Source organism: Phycodurus eques, chromosome 14 (assembly GCF_024500275.1).
Source record: "Phycodurus eques isolate BA_2022a chromosome 14, UOR_Pequ_1.1, whole genome shotgun sequence".
NCBI lineage: Eukaryota > Metazoa > Chordata > Actinopteri > Syngnathiformes > Syngnathidae > Phycodurus > Phycodurus eques.
Genome location: NC_084538.1, coordinates 19,653,626 through 19,675,486, shown reverse-complemented (window position 1 = coordinate 19,675,486; position 21,861 = coordinate 19,653,626). Strand labels below are relative to the sequence as shown.

At 42.3% G+C, this 21,861-nt stretch overlaps 1 protein-coding gene across 6 annotated transcripts in view; it reads right to left on the bottom strand.

The window, feature by feature from the left end:
• Positions 1 to 633: 633 nt before the first annotated feature.
• The window catches only part of LOC133412372 (zinc finger MYM-type protein 4-like), a 58,995-nt gene continuing 37,767 nt past the window's right edge, over positions 634 to 21,861 (bottom strand). For 3 of the 6 annotated variants that reach the window (XM_061695490.1, XM_061695488.1, XM_061695489.1), the window contains 12 exons: positions 19,082 to 19,144; positions 16,670 to 16,815; positions 15,614 to 16,553; positions 14,317 to 14,565; positions 11,489 to 11,565; positions 6,208 to 6,337; positions 5,968 to 6,119; positions 5,325 to 5,439; positions 3,558 to 3,815; positions 3,293 to 3,404; positions 2,907 to 2,975; positions 634 to 2,108 (listed from right to left, as the gene is read on the bottom strand). In XM_061695490.1, coding sequence (XP_061551474.1) covers positions 2,018 to 2,108; positions 2,907 to 2,975; positions 3,293 to 3,404; positions 3,558 to 3,815; positions 5,325 to 5,439; positions 5,968 to 6,119; positions 6,208 to 6,337; positions 11,489 to 11,565; positions 14,317 to 14,565; positions 15,614 to 16,553; positions 16,670 to 16,815; positions 19,082 to 19,144 — 2,402 coding nt within the window. In that variant the 3' untranslated portion in view covers positions 634 to 2,017. Of the gene's footprint in view, positions 2,109 to 2,906; positions 2,976 to 3,292; positions 3,405 to 3,557; positions 3,816 to 5,324; positions 5,440 to 5,967; positions 6,120 to 6,207; positions 6,338 to 11,488; positions 11,566 to 11,611; positions 11,983 to 14,316; positions 14,566 to 15,613; positions 16,554 to 16,669; positions 16,816 to 19,081; positions 19,145 to 21,861 lie in introns of those variants that run through there. The other 3 variants (XM_061695491.1, XM_061695492.1, XM_061695493.1) reach the window with 2 other exon arrangements.

Sequence of the window (21,861 nt, the reverse complement as noted above, 5' to 3'; positions counted from 1 at the left end):
ACGTTCACACCTATGGACAATTTAGTCTTCATTTATCCTGACGTGTGTTTTGGAAATGTGGGAGTGCCCTGAGAAATACCCTCCCCCCCATAACAATGAAGAATCGTCTTGTCTCATTTCACTGAACTGCCACTGAACAAGCTTAACTTGACTTTTAATGTTCACTCTCTGTTAGTACAGAAATTATGTGCATCATTTTATTTTATGATTTTTTTTTTTTTTTTTTACAAATGTTAATTGGTAACCCGAAGGCGGCACAGTGGATGACTGGTTAGCATATCTGTCTCAGAGTTCTGAGGACCGGGGTTCAATCCCCGGCCTCCCCTCTGTGGAGTTTGCATGTTCGACCCGTGCCTGCCTTGGTTTTTTCCGGGTACTCCGGTTTTCTCCCACAAAAATACACGGCAGGTTATTTGAAGTCTCTAAATTGTCCGTAGGTAGGAATGTGAGTGCGAATGGTTGTTTATATGTGCCCTGTGATTGGATGGCAACCAGGCCAGGGTGTAACCCCGCTTCCTGCCCGCAGTTAACTGGGATTGGCTCCAGCATACCCGTGACGAGTGACAATAAGCGGTGTAGAAAATTGATGGATGGTAACCTGAAAATGTTCAGAATATGAATGAATAGAAACGGAATTATCATCTCTGGTACTTTTGGGCAGACCCTAAAAAGGTTGCTGCTCATTTATTTTTTTGACCATTGAAAATATTTTTAAACCTTACAGATCAGTATTTATAATACACACACTTTAAAAAAAACCTTTGCTTCTCTTTTAATGAGAGCAAAGCCACATGAATGAGAAAACCCAAAAAGGGCTTTAAGTCTCATGGGGAAAAAAAAAAAAATGGCACCGTCACGAGAAGCAAACAAACATGAATACAGGGATGGATGTATATTTACAGGATACAGAAGGAGCATGAGGAAGGACTGCAGGCAAAACAGGCAGAATCCATGGACATAAAGAACGGATGAGGTGACTTGACACTAAATAAGGCCACAAAAGGAACTAAGAAAATGAAGAGGGCAATATGTCAGATGACCCATTAGTTAAGCCAAAGATGAGAGGCACTCTTGAGTTTCCTCTAGTGTTACACCACCTCATTCACATGCAGCTGGTTACATTACAGTACGTGAATTTTCTTATTGTCAATAAACTGTATGTGATCAAAACAAAACAACAAACCAATCAAATCCTTTTTGTACAGCATATTTTCCTGTAACAAATAGATTTAAAAAATTCAACTCTTTGTGCTGGCATCATTCTGCTAAAATTTGCATTCTAAAGCTAGATCATGATCCTTTGAAGAAGCACTTATAAGCTTGACCTTCTAAGTGCTTCTTCAAAGGATCATGATTACGGCGTTTTAAAACCATTAAGAGGATAAAATCAGAAACGCACGTAGAAATGGTGTTAAGGTATGAGTAAGATAGGTGATGTTGACTAGTTTTGTTTTTTGTCTCCAAGGAAGTTTGGTTGACAATATGAAAAAGCACTACTCTTCAGTGATGTCATCCATTGACTCTTCCAGTGGAAGTGTCAGTTCCAAGAGCCACAGCACTGACCTACAAAGTGTCCCGCTGATGCATTCAGTGACAGCAGTAGCAATGCATAGAATGTCCCACTGCACAGCTTTATGAGGGATGCACAATTGAAGTAACTGAACCACCATCACATCTGGTGGTCAAAGATGGGACACAGACGAGAAAAGGAGAAATAAAATAGTCCGGAACACTCCCTTTTCATTTGAAACAGTAACAGATTCCTGCAGACTCGAGGAGTGTTTGTTGGAGAAGGGGGCATCCACTCAGGTCAGCATATATATATATTTTAAAAAAGTCCAATTGTCTTCTTCGTGACAAATGTCCATTGTGATTTTGACAGCATGGCGGCCTTCTTCACATCGAGCCAACAGCTGGTGTGCAAACACGTGACCATTACTCTCTGGCTCTGGGAACTGATTCCTGTTACAAAAAGGCTTGTCACTGTAAACTTGGACCAAGTGGAGGCTGCCTCCTGTTACCGTTGAACCTCTTTGACCGCCAAGATGCGAGTCAGCATGCTCTGCAGAATTGTATGATGTAGTGTATGAGAAGTATACCAGTAGGAACTGCGGGGAAAGAAAAGGAGAGGAGAGTGAAATAATGACAGCAGAAGTCAACGCGCATTTCATTTGACATAAAAATACAGTGAAACCTGCAATGTAGAATGTGAAAGTGAAAAAATACTGAAAGACATTGTGGTGTCATGGTTTAAAGGTCAATTTTCTATGCAGAGGAAACCGCACATTTGCGTGGCCTACCTGCACTCCATCTCCCATGCACCTGACCCACAACAATTATTTTGTAGAAATTGGTCATTTGTTGCCATGGAAACAGCATTGCTAATTTGTTTTTTTTCTTGGTGGTATTTGAAATGATGCGTTTGTTCTCTTGTTACTTCCCTATAGAATCACAAACTAGGGGTGCACGAAGTTTCAAAGATGGTATAAAACACAAAATAGTTTCCTGTACAAAATTTGACTTAAGCCCCAAAAAAAGGAAATTTAAAAAATAAATCACAGCATTTTAAAATGCACTTCAATGCTACTGCCAGTTGGCCTGTTTTTTACAATGTAAAATGAAAGATGTGCACCTATCTTGTGGCAGGTTTTTTTGTCACGTATTATTTTGTCATGTTTTAATCATGTTTTGTTGTCTTTTTTGACATCGTGTTGAAGCGGTTGTGTGCATGACTCAATTCCTTTGAGAAAGGCTGCTATGAGGGACAGAAACAAACTCAAATGCACTCTGCACCCTTATAATAATAATTTAAAAAAAAATACTTGGCAAGATAAAGGAGAGCCACAGTATAACGCTGCTTAGCAAACAGACGACTTTAAATGGTAGTCAAATTCAAGTTTTCTGACCTGTGTGTGTGGACATTGCGTTCAGGCTGGAGGTAAAACATGTCACTCCTCTTCAATGTTGTTGGCGGGCTATTGGCGGGAGGGAGGGAGAGAGAGAAAGATTTATTTGACTAAAACTTCACCATCTTCTCAATGTATTTGTTTTCTAGATATTAACTATCGTAGTTGTGTGTTTTCCCTATGCGTTTTCTCACACTATGGCTTCCTTCCACAAAACCATGCATGCGAGGTTAATTGAAGAATGCCTGGATGACTAGATTTTAACAAAGGTGTCTTCAGTACGGCTATACAGTACATCGACATGACAGCCCATAAAATATAATAATAAATGTGCTGTAGCTCGTTCCGCTCATATGTTTGGTATGGTGTGTGCGTTTGTGTCTTACCATCTCGAGAGATAGAACTCATAGAGTCTGACTGGACAGTGCAGAGGATTGGTAACATTTTCTGCCATCTCCATGTCACCATCTTCCTTTTCTTGCCTTTTTTTCATTCGCTCTAAAAACAATAATCAGTGACATTAAGTTAAAGGTTTCTCAACAATACACATTGATCATTTGAGGGAGGAAATGAGTTCATCTGAGATCTTAGCAATCACTCTAAAATATGTTACATATCATCGTGCTCCAGATGCAGATGTGCTACACGTACCCGTCTCTCCACGGCTGGAAGTAGCAGCACCGCTTCGCTGGTATCTGAGGTAGAGGACTTTGCCCGCTCGAGTGCAGGGTTTTGTGTGCAAACTGAAGTTGGAAAAAGAGAGGCTTTGGTGCTGCGCCAACGTGGTGAAGTGGAAGTTCTTGGTGTAAAAGAAGAGAAGTGTGTTGAGCAACACGATGGGGGAGTAAGCGCCCAGCTGCTTACACTCCCACAGGAAGGACTCCTCAACTCGAGAGGACACGGGGCTACCTGGAGGGGGAGAAGAGCGCAATGGCAAACACCTGAGTTAAGTAAATAGCATCAAGTCTGGTGTTAAGTAACTGTACATTATATAGAGTTTAGTTTTAGGACGTAACACAAATTCAATTGTACATATTCAAAAAGGTTTAGGACGCTGTAGAATTTAAAGAGAGCGAGAATAAGAAAAAAGGAATAAAGTGGTACCTTGACTTACGAGTGCCCCAACTTGGGAATTTCTTGAGTTAAGAGCTGTCACTGGATCAATGTTTTGCTTTGTGTTCCGAGACAAGATTTTTTTCATGAGCAAGTGTCATATACACTGCCGCTCGAGTGAAGTGGGAAAAAAAGCAGAGCGACAGCCACCGATGCACTTTGTGGCGTTTATTGAATGCGATATGCAGAGCTGACAACCTATAAAAATTCACTTCCAGAACAATTTGCCCAACTTTTTCTGTATTTCCATATTTCAGAAAGTATTCAGACCCACTTAAACTGTTCACTCTTTGTTATATTGCAGCCATTTGCTAAAATAATTTAAGTTGATTTTTTTCCCCTTTGGAGATTTATTAAAAATGAAAAACTAAAATATCACACAGCCATAAGTATGTAGACCCTTTGCTGTGACACTCATATATTTAACTTGGGTGTTGTCCATTTCTTCTGATCATCCTTGAGATGGTACTACACCTTCATTGGAGTCCAGCTGTGTTCTACTAAATACTGAGCAAAGGGTCTGAATACTTATGGCTGTGATATTTCAGTTTTTCGTTTTTAATAAAACTGCAGAAATGTCAACAACTACTTTTTTTCTGTCAATATGGGGTGCTGTGTACATTAATGAGGAAAAATAAAACTGATTTTAGCAAATGGCTGCAATATAACAGAGTGAAAAATGTAAGGGCCTCTGAATACGTTCCATACCCACTGTAAATCAGATCTCAAACGTCAAAATTAAAACTCAGCACTCTATTTTCCAAACAAACAATTAACATTGCTGATAGACTGAACTGGATAGTTCATGTATGGACAATAGTTTTGGTTTCTATTTTGTGCAATGTACGTCTTGTACGCAGACAAGAAGTACATGTAAGAAGAAGAAATGTAATTACATCATCTCTTGCATGCTATTTAGATTACATATTTATATTTCCTATGTCCACAATTGCTGTTGAAAAAAATGCATATTACCCAATTGTGGGACTAATAAATGTTATCTTGTAGTAAAAAATATTTATTAACAATAATACTTATATACTTTTAACCTGCCCACGTTCTGATGGGACCTGTGCACTGACGTACTGATTCCTTTCCGGTTTAGACGCGGCGTCCTGTGTGAACGTTTGTTATTTCATTGTTACATCTCTAAACAAGTATTAATTGGCCTGTTATTTTGATGTTCAAAGTTTGTTACACTCCGTGAAAACGCGGTTCCAGGCAGACCTACGTGACAAGTGTATTGTTTCATCAAAATTGTATTTTATATAATATTAGGCGTGGAGTTAACATCAGTGAACATACCACTGGGCAGCTGTTTAGGTTTCCAGAGTCGCAGCATCCCGGAGATCTCCATTGCAAACTGACTGTACAGCTCATCGGTGAAAATGTTCTCGATGCGGGCCTTCATGAACAGATACTGTCCACACAGAGGGAGACAAAAGCAAACAAGATGAAAGGTAAGGATAAAGTGAAACACAATCAAATAAGGTGGGTTGTGACAGAAAGAACAAGATCGCAGATACAAGCGGCCAAAATGAGCTTCCTCCGCAGGGTGCCCCGGGCTCTCCGTTAGAGATAGGGTGAGAAGCTTGGTCATCCAGCAGGCGCTCATTCGAGCCGCTGCTCCTCCGAATCGAGAGGAGTCTGATGAGGTGGTTTGGGTATCTGATTAGGATGGCCCCTGGACGCCTCCCTGCTGAGATGTTCCTCGCGCGTCCAACCAGGAGGAGGTCCCGGGGTAGACCTGGGACACGCTGGAGAGACTACATCTCCAGGCTCGATTGGGAACGCGTTGGGATCCCCCGGAAGAGCTCGATGAAGTGGCTGGGAAGAGGGAATTCTGGACTTCCCTGCTTAAGCTGCTGTTCCAGTGACCCGACCCCAGATAGGCGGAAGATAATGGACGGACAATCAAATTAGAGAAGCTCACAAGTAATGCAAATACCTGCTGTATCCCCAGGCAGAGGTAGAAAATGCTGTCAGGGCTGTAGGCATCGCCGTTCGGCCGACGCACTTCTTTGATAAAGCAAGACAGAGCGTAGCTCAGCTCAGCAGAATCACACTGCAGAATATCCTCTTTAACAACCACTGGATTGGCTAGAAATGGAAGAGAATGCGAGCTATAACCAAAATGATCAAATATATCCTGTAAAAGCAACAGAATAAGACAACGATTTTTGCTCACATCTTCTAGAACGCGTGTTGTGTTGCTGCACCCAACTCTTCCATGCTTTAACACCATACATGTAGTTCAATTCGAAGGTGACTGGAGTCACAAGAACACTGTGGTCTAACGAGCCAGTTCGCCTTCGACCCTGCATCAACACAAATGCAATGAATAAGGGGCAGGTTAGTAAGATGATTGTACAGAGAACATGCAAGAACAAGGACATTGACTTCTGCCCAATGATGAGCTTTCTGGCTACGTATTTATTATGTGACTCTCAAAGTCTTTTTCAGCTGCTGTCAGCAGCAAATCAAAATAACAATCTAAAAAAAACAAGTTCTCAAGCAACCGGCAACAAAAATTTTTATCAAACGTTAGAAGACTATAGGAGGCTGATAGGAGAGGACTACCGCAAATTCTCATGTAGAATGAGCATTTGGAAAAGAAAAAAAATCGTCAAAAGTCAATGGAATGCATTATACATATTATTATTCATTTGCACTGACAAGGGGCTGGATTGCTGTTTGATTATTGATAGATTTTAGGTGCTGTCTTGGCTTTCCATGCCTTTTTGCACCTTCCTTTCTTCATGTGTTCAATACTTTTTCCCTGTGTCATTTCACATTTTGACACACAATTTAATTTCTGATCTTATTTGTTCTACTTTCTTTGTACATATGGATTACTTGGGTTGTTCCCAACTTCTAGTTAAAATTTCAGGTCAATAGCACCTTTGGAAGTATATTTCGTTAGAAAAATGGTGACGTGTCCATCCATCCATTTTCTACCGCTTATCCGAGGTCGGGTCGCGGGGGCAGTAGCTTTAGCAGAGACGCCCAGACTTCCCTCTCCCCAGCCACTTCATCCAGCTCTTCCGGGGGGATCTCGAGGCGTTCCCAGGCCAGCAGAAGGACGTAGTCTCTCCAGCGTGTCCTGGGTGGTCCCCGGGGTCTCCTCCCGGTGGGACGTGCCCGGAACACCTCACCAGGGAGACGTTCGGGAGGCATCCGAATCAGATGCCCCAGCCACCTCATCTGGCTCCTCTCGATGTGGAGGAGCAGCGGCTCTACTCTGAGATCCTCCCGGATGACCGAGCTTTTCACCCTATCTCTAAGGGAGAGCCCGGACACCCTGCGGAGGAAACTCATTTCGGCCGCTTGTGTCCGGGATCCGGGCTCGTGACCATAGGTGAGGGTAGGTAAGCCTTTCGGCTTAGCTCCTTCTTTACCACAACGGATCGATACAAAGTCCGCATCACTGCAGACGCTGCACCGAACCGCCTGTCGATCTCCCGTTCCACAAGACCCCAAGTTACTTGAACTCCTCCACTTGGGGCAGGATCTCATCCCTGACCTGGAGAGGGTACGCCACCCTTTTCCGACTGAGGACCATGGTCTCAGATTTGGAGGTACTGATTCTCATCCCAGCCGCTTCACACTCAGCTGCGAACTGCTCCTGTGAGAGTTGGAGGTCACGGCTTGATGAAGCCAACAGAACCACATCATCTGTAAAAAGCCGAGATGCAATTCTGGGGCCACTAAACCGGACCCCTTCTACACCTCGGCTGTGCCTAGAAATTCTGTCCATAAAAGTTATGAACAGAATCGGTGACAAAGGGCAGCCTTGGCGGAGTCCAACCCTCACTGGAAACGAGTCCGACTTACTGCCGGATATGCGGACCAAACTCTGACTCCGGTCGTACAGGGACCGAACAGCCCGTATCAGGGGGTTCGGTACCCCATACTCCCGAAGCACCGCCCACAGGACCCCCCGAGGGACACGGTCGAACGCCTTCTCCAAGTCTACAAAAGACATGTAGACTGGTTGGGCGAACTCCCATGCACCCTTGGTGGTCCACTGGAGCTGGTCCACTGTTCCACGGCCAGGACGAAAACCACACTGCTCCTCCTGAATCTGAGATTCAACTTCCCGACGGACCCTCCTCTCCAGCATCCCTGAATAGACCTTACCAGGGAGGTTGAGGATTGTGATCCCCCTGTAGTTGGAACACATCCTCCGGTCCCCCTTCTCAAAAAGGGGGACCACCACCCCAGTCTACCAATCCAGAGGCACTGTCCCCGATGTCCACGCGATGCTGCAGAGGGGTGTTAACCAGGACAGCCCTACAACATCCAGAGCCTTGAGGAACTTTGGGCGAATCTCATCCACCCCCGGGGCCTTGCCTCCGAGGAGCTTTTTAACCGGTGACCTCAATCCCAGAGATAGGAGAGCCCGCCTCAGAGAACCTAGACTCTGCTCCCTCATGGGAAGGCGTGTCGGTGGATTTGAGGAGGTCTTCGAAGTATTCTCCCCACCGGCTCACAACGTCCCGAGTCGAGATCAGCAGCGCCCCATCCCCACTATAGACAGTGTTGATGGTGTACTGCTTCCCCCTCCTGAGACGCCGGATGGTGGACCAGAATTTCCTCGAAGCCGTCCGGAAGTCTTTCTCCATGGCCTCGCCGAACTCCTCCCATGCCCGAGTTTTTGCTTCAGCGACCACCAGCCAGTACCCATCAGCTGCCTCAGGAGTGCCACAGGCCAAAATGGCCCGATAGGACTCCTCCTTCAGCTTGACGGCATCCCTCACCGTTGGTGTCCACCAACGGGTTCGGGGAGCGCCGCCACGACATGCACCAAACCACCTTATGGCCACAGCTCCGGTCAACCGCCTCAGCAATGGAAGCGCGGAACATGGTCCACTCGGACTCGATGTTTCCCGCCTCCTCCGGAACATGAGCAAAGTTCTGTCGGAGGTGGGAGTTGAAACTCCTTCAAACAATGGATTCCGCCAGACGTTCCCAGCAGACCCTCACAATACGTTTGGGCCTGCCACGTCGGACCGGCATCTTCCTCCACCATCGGAGCCAACTCACCACCAGGTGGTGATCAGTTGACAGCTCCACCCCTCTCTTCTTATGCTTGAACATGGTGTTCGTTATGGACAATCCGTGATGAGCACAGAAGTCCAATAACAGAACACCGCTCGGGTTCTGATCAGGGAGTTTGGACGGGGGGGGAGGGCGTTCCTCCCAATCACGCCCTTCCAGGTCTCACTGTCATTGCCCATGTGAGCATTGAAGTCCCCCAGCAGAACGATGGAGTCCCCAGCGGGAGCGCTCTCCAGCACCCCCTCCAAGGACTCCAAAAAGGGTGGGTACTCTGAAATGCTGTTTGGTGCATAGGCACAAACAACAGTCAGGACCTGTCCCCCCACCCGAAGTCGGAGGGAGGCTACCCTCTCGTCCACCGGGGTGAACCCCAACATACAGGCACCGAGCCGGGGAGCGATAAGTATACCCACACCTGCTCGGCGCCTCTCACCGTGGCCAACTCCAGAGTGGAAGAGAGTCCAACCCCTCTCAAGAGGACTGGTACCAGAGCCCAAGCTGTGTGTGGAGGCGAGTCCGACTATATCTTGTCAGAACTTCTCGACCTCACACACCAGCTTGGGCTCCTTCCCTACCAGAGAGGTGACATTCCACGTCCCTAGAGTCAGCTTCTGTAGCCGGGTATCGGATCAACAAGGTCCCCACCCCGCCCGGCCACCAGGTGGGCGGGGTGGGGACCTCGCCTTCGAGTCCCACCTGTTTGCCATGGGTGACCCTGCCAGTGGCATAAAGCCCCAGACAACTTAGCTCCTAGGATCATTGGGACACGCAAATCTTTCCACCACGATAAGGTGACGGCTCAAGGAGGGGATGGTGACGTGTTAAATACTTATTTCAGCCGCTGTAGCAGGACAGCCAAGCAAGAACCGTGATATAGCGTAGAATTACTGTATCTGTATTCCGTGATGATAAGTTGCAGGGACTCATTGTTCCAGGGCTGGGACTCATTGTTTCCAGATATGTGCACCCTGGGACTCATAGTTTGAAGTGAAAAATTTGATTTTTAATATATATTAAAACTATATATATATATATATATATATATATATATACACACACACACACACACACACACACACACACACACCGTATTTTCCACACTATAAGGCGCACTTAAAAGCCTTTAATTTTCTCAAAAATTGACGGTGCGCCTTTTAACCCGGTGCGCTTTATGTGTGCACTGAGTTCAAAAATCTGTAAAAATGTTGTTGTGCGAGTTTGGTAAGCGCTCCGCTTCATTAACTGTCGGACCATTTCCCGCCGACATAGGGATGTAATACGTACACTACGCACGCTGGTGGGGATAAACCAATTAGAGAACATTACGTAAAGCCAGGTACAGTACGTACGCTTACCTCTCCCACGCCTCCGGTAGTTATACTTTACTAGCTAAACTACGTTGGTTTGGCTAAGGAACCCCGAAAAGTGCATCAGCGAAGAGACATGCTTACGTGGCACAATTCTAACTACAGGCTATCAGTTACGCGGTTGTAAATGGTAATAGAGCAGCCGTGAGAGAATTAAAAATCAAGCACAAGAACAGCCGGGAAAAGCATCTCTATAGTCACCATTCGACTGAAAGCAATAACGATAGAGCAAGACATGAACATCGAACACTTTCAAGGAGGTCCGTCATGGTGCTTTCGTTTCATGAAAAGGTGCCATCTCACCATCCGCGCAAGGACTACCGTGGCGCAGCAACTGCCAGCGAACTCCAACCGCTGGACATTGGTGTAAACAGGGCGTTCAAAGTGACGTTGCGAGCGGCGTGGGAGCGATGGATGAGAGACGGCAAACACACCTTTACTAAGACTGGGAATCAAGGCCTCCTTGCGCCATATTGATATAAAATTCATAAAATCCAAAATATTTGGGATTGCTGTCTGATATTTTCAGAGGTTGAAGTGAGCACAATTAGAGATGTCCACATACATTTTGACAATGATCGGTTGCAGTTTACATGAGTGGACTGTTCTGACACGGGGGTAGAATCATGCAACCTGCTCAGAGTCCTTTATTTGATATAAAATTCACAACATCCAAAATATTTGGAATTTCGTTCTGATATTTTCAGAGGTTAAAGTTTAGTTTGTTTGGAGTTTTGTGACATTATTTTTTACATTATGCGTGGCTGGTCCTGACATGTTATTTAAAAAAAAACAACAACAAAAGAAATTACCCACCAGCGCAGGCACACAGAGCAGAATACTTTGAAATTTCCAATAAAATACGGATAATACTTCATATTTTGACCATATGGATAGCAGTAAATCAATGGTGTGCATTATACTTGTACATAAGTAGAAGGGTTTTCCTGATTTTTGGGGAGTGCATTATATGCGAGAGCGTATTATACAAGAGAAATTACGGTGTACTATACTGCAGCCCTGTCAGTGTTGCCCTCTTACCCGCTTCCGACCAGAGAAACCTTCTCGAGGTCTCTTCACTCCTCGCTGAGGGGTTGATGGCTTCAGATCAAACAATTCTTTAAAAAAAAAAGAACAAAACATCCATTACTGGCAACAGGCAATATTAGAACATTCATGTTGGTCAATTAAAATCCCTATTTGTGCATTTGCCTATTCAATAGCAATTGCTGATAAAATCTAGTCCTTAACACAGATATTGATCCTGTCCCTGCTTGACACCTGAAAGCTCCAAAGTCAAAAGCAGGCTGGTCAGAAGTCTCATTTGTTCCGAAAAAAAAAAAATGCATTTCCCATGTATGACAAAGGGGCGATGCTATAGTCTCACAGATTGTACTTAATTGCCATTGTAAACAGTTAATACAAGTGTAAAATAAGTGAAGAACTAAAGAATAAAACAATAAAATACTATCTTTGATAACGAGTGAAAATGAGAATCACCAAGTCACCTTATTCCTTTGAATTTGAGTCAACATCTATGGAGGACAAAAAGTACCAAAATTAAATACACCATTAAGTGAATAATTAAATGTGTCATTAAGTATTTCAGTATTTATTTAATTTTGACACTCCTGTTCACCTGTGCATTGTGAAATAATTGTATCTGTCATTCTCTCCCATCAAACTCAGTGGGCGGGCGCTGGGCGGGACTCGCGATGATTCAGTTCCAATCAAATTGCTTGTTCCAAGATGAGCTCTTCCTTGAGTTCACTCAGTTAAAATGCATGTTTGACGTATATTGCTGTCAATGGCAGACATTTTAGGAAAAGCTATGGATTTATCGGTGAATACATAGGCCCGTCTGCTTTATACACGTTTTGATTGTCTTCTTTGAAACTTCAAACCACTCAACAATTTCACAATGCTCTAGAACAGATGTTGGTAATGTCAAAAGCCAGGCGCCGTGGTCCCTACATTTCTTGTGGTCCAGTATGTGAGACGCGATGGAGAACTTAGTAGTTTGCAAACATTCTTCGGTCAATATCTTAGTCAGAGAAAGTGGAAATAACTCCCAAGACTTTCATAAATCCCTCCGCTTTGCACGTCATATACTCAGGGGCTGATATTCCTGCATCTACTGCGTATTTTCTGCGAGGTCTAAAAGGTCTGTTATTAACTCGCTCATGAAACATACTGTCCTATTTATTCAACGTTAAATCCATGGCTTGTCCTCATATGTCTGCGATCAACTCACACAAGAGCTCATGCAGGCACAAGCAATTTGATTGAAGCTGAATCAGCGCTAGTCCCGCCCACTGAGTTTGATGGGAGAGAATGACAGGAAAAAAATTTTTCATGATGCACAGGGAAATTTAATAAATTGTAAAATAATTAAATATTGAAATAATTAATTAAATACATATAGAAATAATTCAATATTTATATTCATACATATAGAAATAAGTAATTAAATACATATTGAAATAATTCAACAAATATTTACATTCATAAATATTGAAATAATTAAATATTTAAATAAATACATACATATTAAAATAAATAAATGATTCATGGCACATTTAATTATTTATGTTTGTATTTATTAATTTTGGCACTCTTGTTCGTCCATATACTTCCTTTCCAGTGAAGTCGTGTTCTTTTCTCACACATTGCACCTGTTAACATCACCATGAAAATCAAAAGACTGGTAGTAATCAGATAAATGTAATGGGATCTGATGTGCTTACAAGTGCCTTATAAATGCGATGGCGTAAAACTCCATAATTTTTAAAACCTCCGGTCTTGTTGAACATCTATTATTATAACCTTTTACTAATATGAAAAAAACAAAAGATGACACGGCTACAAGAATATAAAGCAATATGAGCACATTTGAAAAACAAAACAAAAAAACAACTGAGTTAAAAGTTTGCAAGCTCATTTCAAACTGCCGAGTTGGACAACTAGGCTGTTCAGTCTGATGCTGTTATGTTTTCAGATCAATTTGTGAATACTCCCATGGCTATAGATCTGCTTTATATTTATCTATTTTATCGATTTAAATTACCATGTAAAATTTTAATCTCAGCATAAGTAACCTAGGAGACACATTTAATTTGTGCAAATGCTTCTTTCAGATCGTTACTGCAAAGTGGACACTCTGGATTAAGTGCCCGAAGCTAAAGCAGACGGGGCAAACTAACATTACCATGCACATGTGTTGTGTTATTTCTAACTATGCTCGAATCTTATGCTATATTTGGTTGACTTTAACACGACAAGCATTTTCCATTAGTCTTGTCATGACAGGCACTCCTTACTTTAAAAAAAAAGTGCTTGCTGGATGCATGTTCAGAGTAAGGACTAGTGGGAGAGAGTAGTGCTTAATTTTGTTTCCCACTATTTGTACAAATGAGCAGATGTAAATGAATGACTGAAACAGGTTCACATGCACAAGAAAATTACAGTATTGGGGAGAAATTTAGTTTTTGTTTCATCAAATTCTCCTAATGAGATATTAGCATATAGATAAAACATCATATTATGCTGTTTACATGATTGAAGGGACAACTCCAGAAATCCGATAATGGTTTCACGTGTGCATTTAGACAGGCACAGTGTTAAGGTTGTTCCTTCTTTTGGAATAGCAAAAAAGCCAAGAAAAAAGAAAACACAAGGACATAATCTTTTGGCACTTTCCTACAATGACATGGTCATGTCCAAGGTTTTGTGTAAATCTAGAAGCATATTTTTCAGGGGCGGTCAACTTTGGATGATGCATATCAAACCGTAACATCCATGGCGACTTTGAATTTTGTAGTATAGCTTACTATGCTGATCAACAACTGTAAAAGTCGTCCATATCTCACCCATTGGGAAGTCATGCTCCAAATCAGTCATTGGAGAGGAGGGAGGCTGTTGCTCAGCAACGACGTTGCCTTGTTGGTCACTTGTTGTCGGTTTAGCCTTTGCCTGGCTTTTACGTGACGAACGACCTGCCTTTGTTTTCCTTTTTGAAGTTATTGGAGGAGGAATTTTGGTTTGTGGTGTGTTTGGACTTTCCTCAACTTTGTGGATTGTTGGAGTCACCACTTCTGACATTCTACTTTTATCCTGGCCTGTAAAACACCATTGGAAAAAAATATAATGGTAAGTGCTTCATTGTTGCCGTCATACATTAAAGAGCTTGTGTGAGGGAGAGTCAAAAACAGAATAAATATCGGAAAACAACTCTACAGTGCCTACCAATGTTATCCGTGGTGGAAAAACAAATACCGTAACTTCTAGTCTATAACGGAGATTCCCTCCCACCCCCCCAAAAACAATTATCAAAATTCGATAGAGTGCATTACACATAGGCATGAGGAAAATGAAACAGTTCTTTCACATTGTATAAATATATGCAGCTACGGTTTGTGAAAAAGGTGTACTTTAAATCCAATATGTCTAACATTACAACATTAAGCTTTTGTAAATTAAGCGTGGACTGTCCCGACATGGGGAATAAAAATACAAAAACAATTGTTAGCACATGCACACAGAGTAGAATATTTCTATGAAAAACCTAATAAAATATGGATAATACTTCATGTTTTGAGCATAGAACTAGCAGCAAATTGATGGTGCGACTTTTAGGTAGGTAGAAGGGTATTCCTGATTATTGGGGTAGGTTTTGGGGGTGAGCATTATACTTGAGGACGTATGATACACAAGAAATTAGTGTAATTATTTTAATTACACTAATCAAACAAAGGCACGGTGACCGACTGGTTAGAGCGTCAGCCTCACAGTTCTGAGGACCCGGGTTCAATCCCCGGCCCCGCCTGTGTGGAGTTTGCATGTTCTCCCCGTGCCTGCGTGGGTTTTCTCCGGGCACTCCGGTTTCCTCCCACATCCCAAAAACATGCATGCATGAATTGGGGACTCTAAATTGCCCGTAGGCATGACTGTGAGTGCGAATGGTTGTTTGTTCCTATATAGGCTCAGAAAATGGATGGATGGATAATCAAACACAAACACTTCTGAAATTATGCCAACTATCTACCATGTACATAAGTCATGGGGAGTACAAAGAAAAAAGAAATATATGTCATCCATTCTGTATTGCACGCTGGTGGACTCAAGTTGGAGAAATAAAAGTGTATACAAAATTAGTCAGGACATCACCTGTGCTGGCATCATCCAAATCCATCTTCGTTTCAGTCTCCACGTCCCGAAGATCTGATAGGACAGGGGCAGCTGTCTCCACATCCAAAGGATCTGATTGAACTGTAGCAGCTGTCTCCACAGCCAAACGATCTGATTGGACATTGGCATCCGTCTCTCCATCCAAATGATCTGATTGGACATTGGTATCTGGCTGCACATCCAAAGGATCTGATTGGACATTGGCATCTGTCGCCACATCCAAACGATCTGATTGGACATTGGCATCTGTCGCCACATCCAAACAATCTGATTGGACATTGGCATCTGGCTCCACATCCAAATGATCTGCTTGAATATAGGTACCTGTCTCCACATCCAAAGAATCTGATTGGACATTGGCAGCTGTCTCCAGATCCAAAGCATCGGATTGGACAGTGGAAGCTGGCTCCAGATCCAAAGCATCTGATTGGACAGCAGCAGCTGTTGCATGTTTGCTCAGTGGTGGCACAAAAATGGGTACAGGAACCTTGGCTGTGACATGGTATTCTTTGAAGTCATCCAAATCATTTCGTTTTTCCAAATCCAAAGTCTCTGATTGGACAGCTGCATCTTTTACATATTTACTCTGTGGTGGTGTAATGAGCAACGGAACCTGTGCAGTGTCCACGGGATCTGACTGGACAGCAATATCTCTCACATCTTTGATTTGGGAGACCACCTCAGCATTATTCTTCTCTCCAGTCTCTAGTTCCAAAGGCTCTGACTGGATGGCTGCATCTTTCAGATTTTTTCTCTGTGGTCGTACATCAACGGGCAATGGAACCAGGGGTGTGACCTCCTGTTCGATTGAGACCTCAACATTACCCTGCTTTTTAGTCTCTTCGTTCCAAGGATCCGACTGGATGGCTGTATCTGTCACTTCTTTACTCTGTGGTGGTATAACGATGGGCACTGGAAGCTTAAAAAAAAACAAAAAACTTTTGTGAAGATACTGAAATGTGCATGTAATGCTTTTAATCATACATAACATTTAATCATGTTATAGAATGTGACATGTAACATAATGGAACGTACAGTTATAGGCATAGCAATTGGAACAGGAGTGTGCTGAGAGTACATGTTCATAGGCACTGGGATAAAGACCGGGACAGGAACTGGCACCATTAGCACCTTCACTTTGTCTTCCTCTAAGGAGCAGTTTGCCAAGGGTGGGGATGGAGCTGGATGAGAGTGAGAGCAACATAAGAAAATACTAAATCACAAATTAAAAAGGAATGGAGATTAATACACAGTACACCGAATTATTTTTAAGTGCATTACAAAGGAAACGTGTAAATCAATTTAAAGCCATTTGCGGCAAGTAAGAAAGTACAAATACTTGGTTACTATACTTCAATCGATTTTTTTCAAGTACCTTTATCTGTACATTACTTGAGTATTTTTGGACAACTTTTACTGCCTACATTTGAAAACATACAGTATCTGTATCTAAGTTTAAACTTTGTCAAAATTGGCATGTTACTTTTTTCAACCTACGTGGATAACGACAAGATGTAAAAAGAGATTTTGATTGACAGATTTAGATGAGTGGTTGCATATACACAAGCACCCACGCACGCACTGGTTGCTTACCATTTGTTACGTTTTACAACATTACGACTTTGTGAGCGATCCTTTTTGGTAGACAAAAAACAAAGAAAAGACTTTTGCCATTTGCCAAGGTGAAGCCACGCATTTTTTAACTTGTCTCGGTCAAGCAACAGCAAAAGGCACATTGACTGGCAGTAAATATTCATTGAATTATGTTTTTGTTTTTTTTGTGTACATTTTAAGTTTTTGTTGTTTTTATTCATTGAGCACAGTGATTTTGTGTGCAACTGATGCATGGATCATTTTACACTTAAGACTATGTGAGTCCTGGTATGCACATGTCATGGAAACATTGAGTCCTTGCCCAGGAACATTGAGTCCCTGCAGTTTATCATCACGGAACACAGATAAAGTAATCCTCCGCTATATCACGGTTCTTGCTTCGCTGTCTTGCTATAATGCAGATTTTTATTTTTATTTTTTATCAAGTGCTCACAATGTTAGCAAAACCATGGAAACATGCTTTGAAAGCATAAAAGCCTGAGTTAATAAAAGAGGAAAACTATTTTGCGTGCAGAGTATTTTTTTTTGTTAATTACCAAAATGGTCATTGTATATAATTGACAGTAACAAATTTTACTGTCTACTTTTGTAATTCGGTACATTTAAGAGACTGCACTTTTTCACTTTTACTTGAGTAAAGGTGAATAAGTACTTACACTCACACCAGTCCTTTTTTTCCATAAGTACGTGTACGTAAATACAAAGTGTGAATACTTTTGCCTCCTAGCTGTCACACACAAATGCAACTGGGATCAGCCTTACCTCAACTGTTGTTTTCTCGTCTAGTACGGAAAATTATCTAATTGCAACGATTAGCTTCTTCCTTAATCAAGCAATCTCACACTCATACACACACCTATCTGCACATAGGACATAATAGGCATGACATTGAGGACATGGCATGACATTGAATAGTCATTATTATTATTATCATTATTATACACAATAATTATCCATATGTATGTTTATAAAGGTAGGCGGCACGATGGACAAACAGTTAGCACATCTGCCTCATAGTTCAAATCTGGCCTCGCCTGTGTGGAGTTTGCATGTTCTCCCCATGCCTGTGTGAGTTTTCACCTGGTACTCCGGTTTCGTCCCACATTCTAATACCATGCATGGTAGGTTAATTGAAGACTTTACATTGTCTCTAGGTGTGGATATGAGTGCGAATGGTTGTTTGCCTATGTGTGCTCTGCGATTGGCTGGCGACCAGTTCAGGGTGCACCCCACCTCTTGCCAGTCAGGCACCAGCACGCTAGCAACAGTGAGGATGGGCGGTACCGTAAATGGATGGATGATATAGGTATAGATTGTTTTCACTTTTGTTTGTTATAGTTATTTTTTCCTTTTCTTTTTATTAAAATCCAAGATACTGTTGCTACCGATATAACCATTTGTTTTATTGTATATAGGAACAAGGATGTACAGTATGTATTCATATTTGAATTATTATGATTATATTATTACGGCACTATATTGGGGTTCTATGAAGTTACATAAAATTATAAGGAAGTAAAGATAAGGGTGGGAGAAAATAAGTTTTACTTCTTCCTACTCCTTTTCAAACACCGATGTGTATATTTTAACTTTATTTTTTGTTTAAATCTTGTAAGTTTTTCTGTCACTTTCTCACATTCAAAATAAATAATTCATCAAAAATTCCCACCCCTTTATGTTTGTTCCCCAATGGTTATGACTTGTAATCACGGTCTTTAATCGCCAGCTGTTCTCTACTGTTATTCATGTGATTTCATTATATGCACGTAACCTCATTAACTAGTCATGTAGTTGTATACAGGGAGCTGAGTAATATCTGTGTAAACCACTCACCCGTTTCCTGGTCTGTCTTCATCTTTTTAACAGCTTTTTCACAGTCAATTGATGTGATATCATCTGCTTGGAGAGAGGGAGCTGTGATTAGCTTAACACTATAGCATCTCGTTAGTCTCATCACACCGAGGCAACTTTTGCTGCTCAGTTACCACTTGAAAGGAAAGTTCAAATGACCCAAAGTTAAAGACCCGTACATCAACACAAGATCTTGTTTTTGTGTAATTTATTTACATATTTTAGCTTTTCACAAAAATAAGCATCACTTCTGCTTTACAGGGCTGCCTCACAATGAGGTACAGCAAGTCAAAAACAAAACCCTTATACAGTACACGACACATTCATAATACAATCATGGCAATGGCAAAGTTGAAAAGATCGAAATTGAAAGTTATGATTCAAAATTGTGGCGGCACGGTGGGCGACTGGTTAGAGCGTCTGCCTCACAGTTCTGAGGACTGGGGTTCAATCCCCGGCCCCGCCTGTGTGGAGTTTGCATGTTCTCCCTGTGCCTGTGTGGGTTTTCTCCGGGCACTCCGGTTTCCTCCCACATCCCAAAAACATGTATGGTAGGTTAATTGACAACTCTAAATTGCCCGTAGGTGTGAATGTGAGTGTGAATGGTTGTTTGTTTGTATGTGCCCTGCGATTGGCTGGCAACCAATTCAGGTTGTACCCCGCTTCCTGCCCGATGATAGCTGGGACAGGCTCCAGCACACCCGCGACCCTAGTGAGGAAGGGGGAGAACAAAAAGAAAACAGAGAAACAACTATCTGGTGCAGAATTATTGGTATTCTATTTTCAATAAGGTGGCACTGTCATCATGTTCATTCAACAAAACCACACAAAAACAAACCACAATGGACAAAGGTACATTAGGGCACCATGTCATCATGCCAAAAGCAGAGCATCTGCAGAAGGAAGCCCCCTCATTAACTAATAAAGAAATATAGTAAGAGTGGGGGGCGGCACGGTGGCCGACTGGTTAGAGCGTCACCCTCAGACTTCTGAGGACCCGGGTTCAATCCCCGGCCCCACCTTTGCAGAGTTTGCATGTTCTCCCCGTGCCTGCGTGGGTTTTCTCATTGATGGACCATGCTTTGGTCAAGGGCCAGACATGCTGGAACAACATGGTCTTCCAAAAACTATCAACAAACCTGGAGGCACAGACTTGTGCAAAAACAGTGGTAAATTCAGAATAAGATTTGGATGAACCAAAATGCCTGGTGAAGTCCTCACAGAACCTCATGGCTGCAGAGAATATTGGTTTTCAGAACAGACAAAACTAATATTTATTGTATTAGTAAGTTTGTATTTGGGCGGCTGTGGCTCAGTAGGTAGAGCAGGTCGTCCAGTGACCGAAGGGTAGCTGGTTCAAATCCCGGCTCCGACTATCTGCATGTCGAAGTGTCCTTGGGCAAGACACTGAACCCTAATGTGCCCCCCGCTGGGTCTGGCAGCGCCTTGCATAGCAGCAGTCGCCCATTGGTGTGTGAATGTGTGTATATAATTGCAGTCCATTTACCATTTATTTACTTAGCATTCATTGCATTTCTATTTATTTATTACATTTTATTATCATACTTATCTTATATTTTTGAGTCAGTTATCTTTTGAAATCATTTCAGTCTATATAGATTTAGACATACGTTTGTAATGTTTAAATTATTTTAGCCAACATTGATTTCATTTTTTAATATTATTAGTATCAGTTGACTATCTTCAGCGTTTCCTCAGAGGGACCTCTCTGCCCTGGGAGCTATGATGGGCTGTGGCCTTGCCTCGTGGGGTCCTCAGTAGCCGTGTGCGGCATTCGCTGCACTGGAGGCTGCGGGCCACGGCCTACAATCTGGTCCTGGTGCAGACGGCTCCTTCAGTTGGTGTTTCCTCACCTAGATGCTCTGTACCCAGTCTCAGGTCCATAGGTCATTACATTATTATTTTTAACCTGTGTGTGTGTGTGTGTTATATTATCTGTCTACATCTGTTGCTGCAAAATTTTTGTTCATATATCTGTTGCTTGAAGTGTAACAGCACCACCACATAGATGCTCCGGTAATTGTTAGGCCGTGTACCTATAACGTTTCCCATTGTATGCTAGTGGAGGCTATGGGGTTGTTTCAAATGCACATAATTCTATTTGTTTTATGTTTAGTTTGACAACTGAAAATGACAAAGAGTTTAAAGTCTCATTTTAGAATTTCAGAATATTTATTAATTACATCTGCCAAATTCCTGCTTGTTGTCTGTCTTAAGTTTGTGCTTGCAATAAAAAAAAAAATATATCTATCATATATATCACATCTAAAAAAAAAAAAGTCATAGTCAGGTCACTCCCAACTCAAGGCATCCCTGGTGGAGGACTCTAGTTCCCAATTTTAGGACTTGGGACTTGTTTCATGAAAACTTGACTTCACTTGGACTCCCTTATGAAACATTAGTATTAGAAGTATTACAGAGGAAGATTTCAGATTGTTACATTTAGGATTCAAGGATTGTTTTTTTTTTAATGAAAACTGGGTAAAAAAACAGCAACATGCAAGATTTGTAGCAGATACATACAACAAATACGTTTAACTTCTGTCAGCCAAATTGACAACAGGTGTTTGATGCATGAATCGACCAAAACAATTCTAAGAATGCCACTTCTATGGCTTTCTGTTACTCTTTCGATCTCTCTATATCTCTGTTGCAAACTGCTGACGACCCTCTGTGACACAAAGATCAGTGGCTACGTCCCTCTGAGAACTGTCTGTTTGAAGCTTCACAATGGTGTTCGT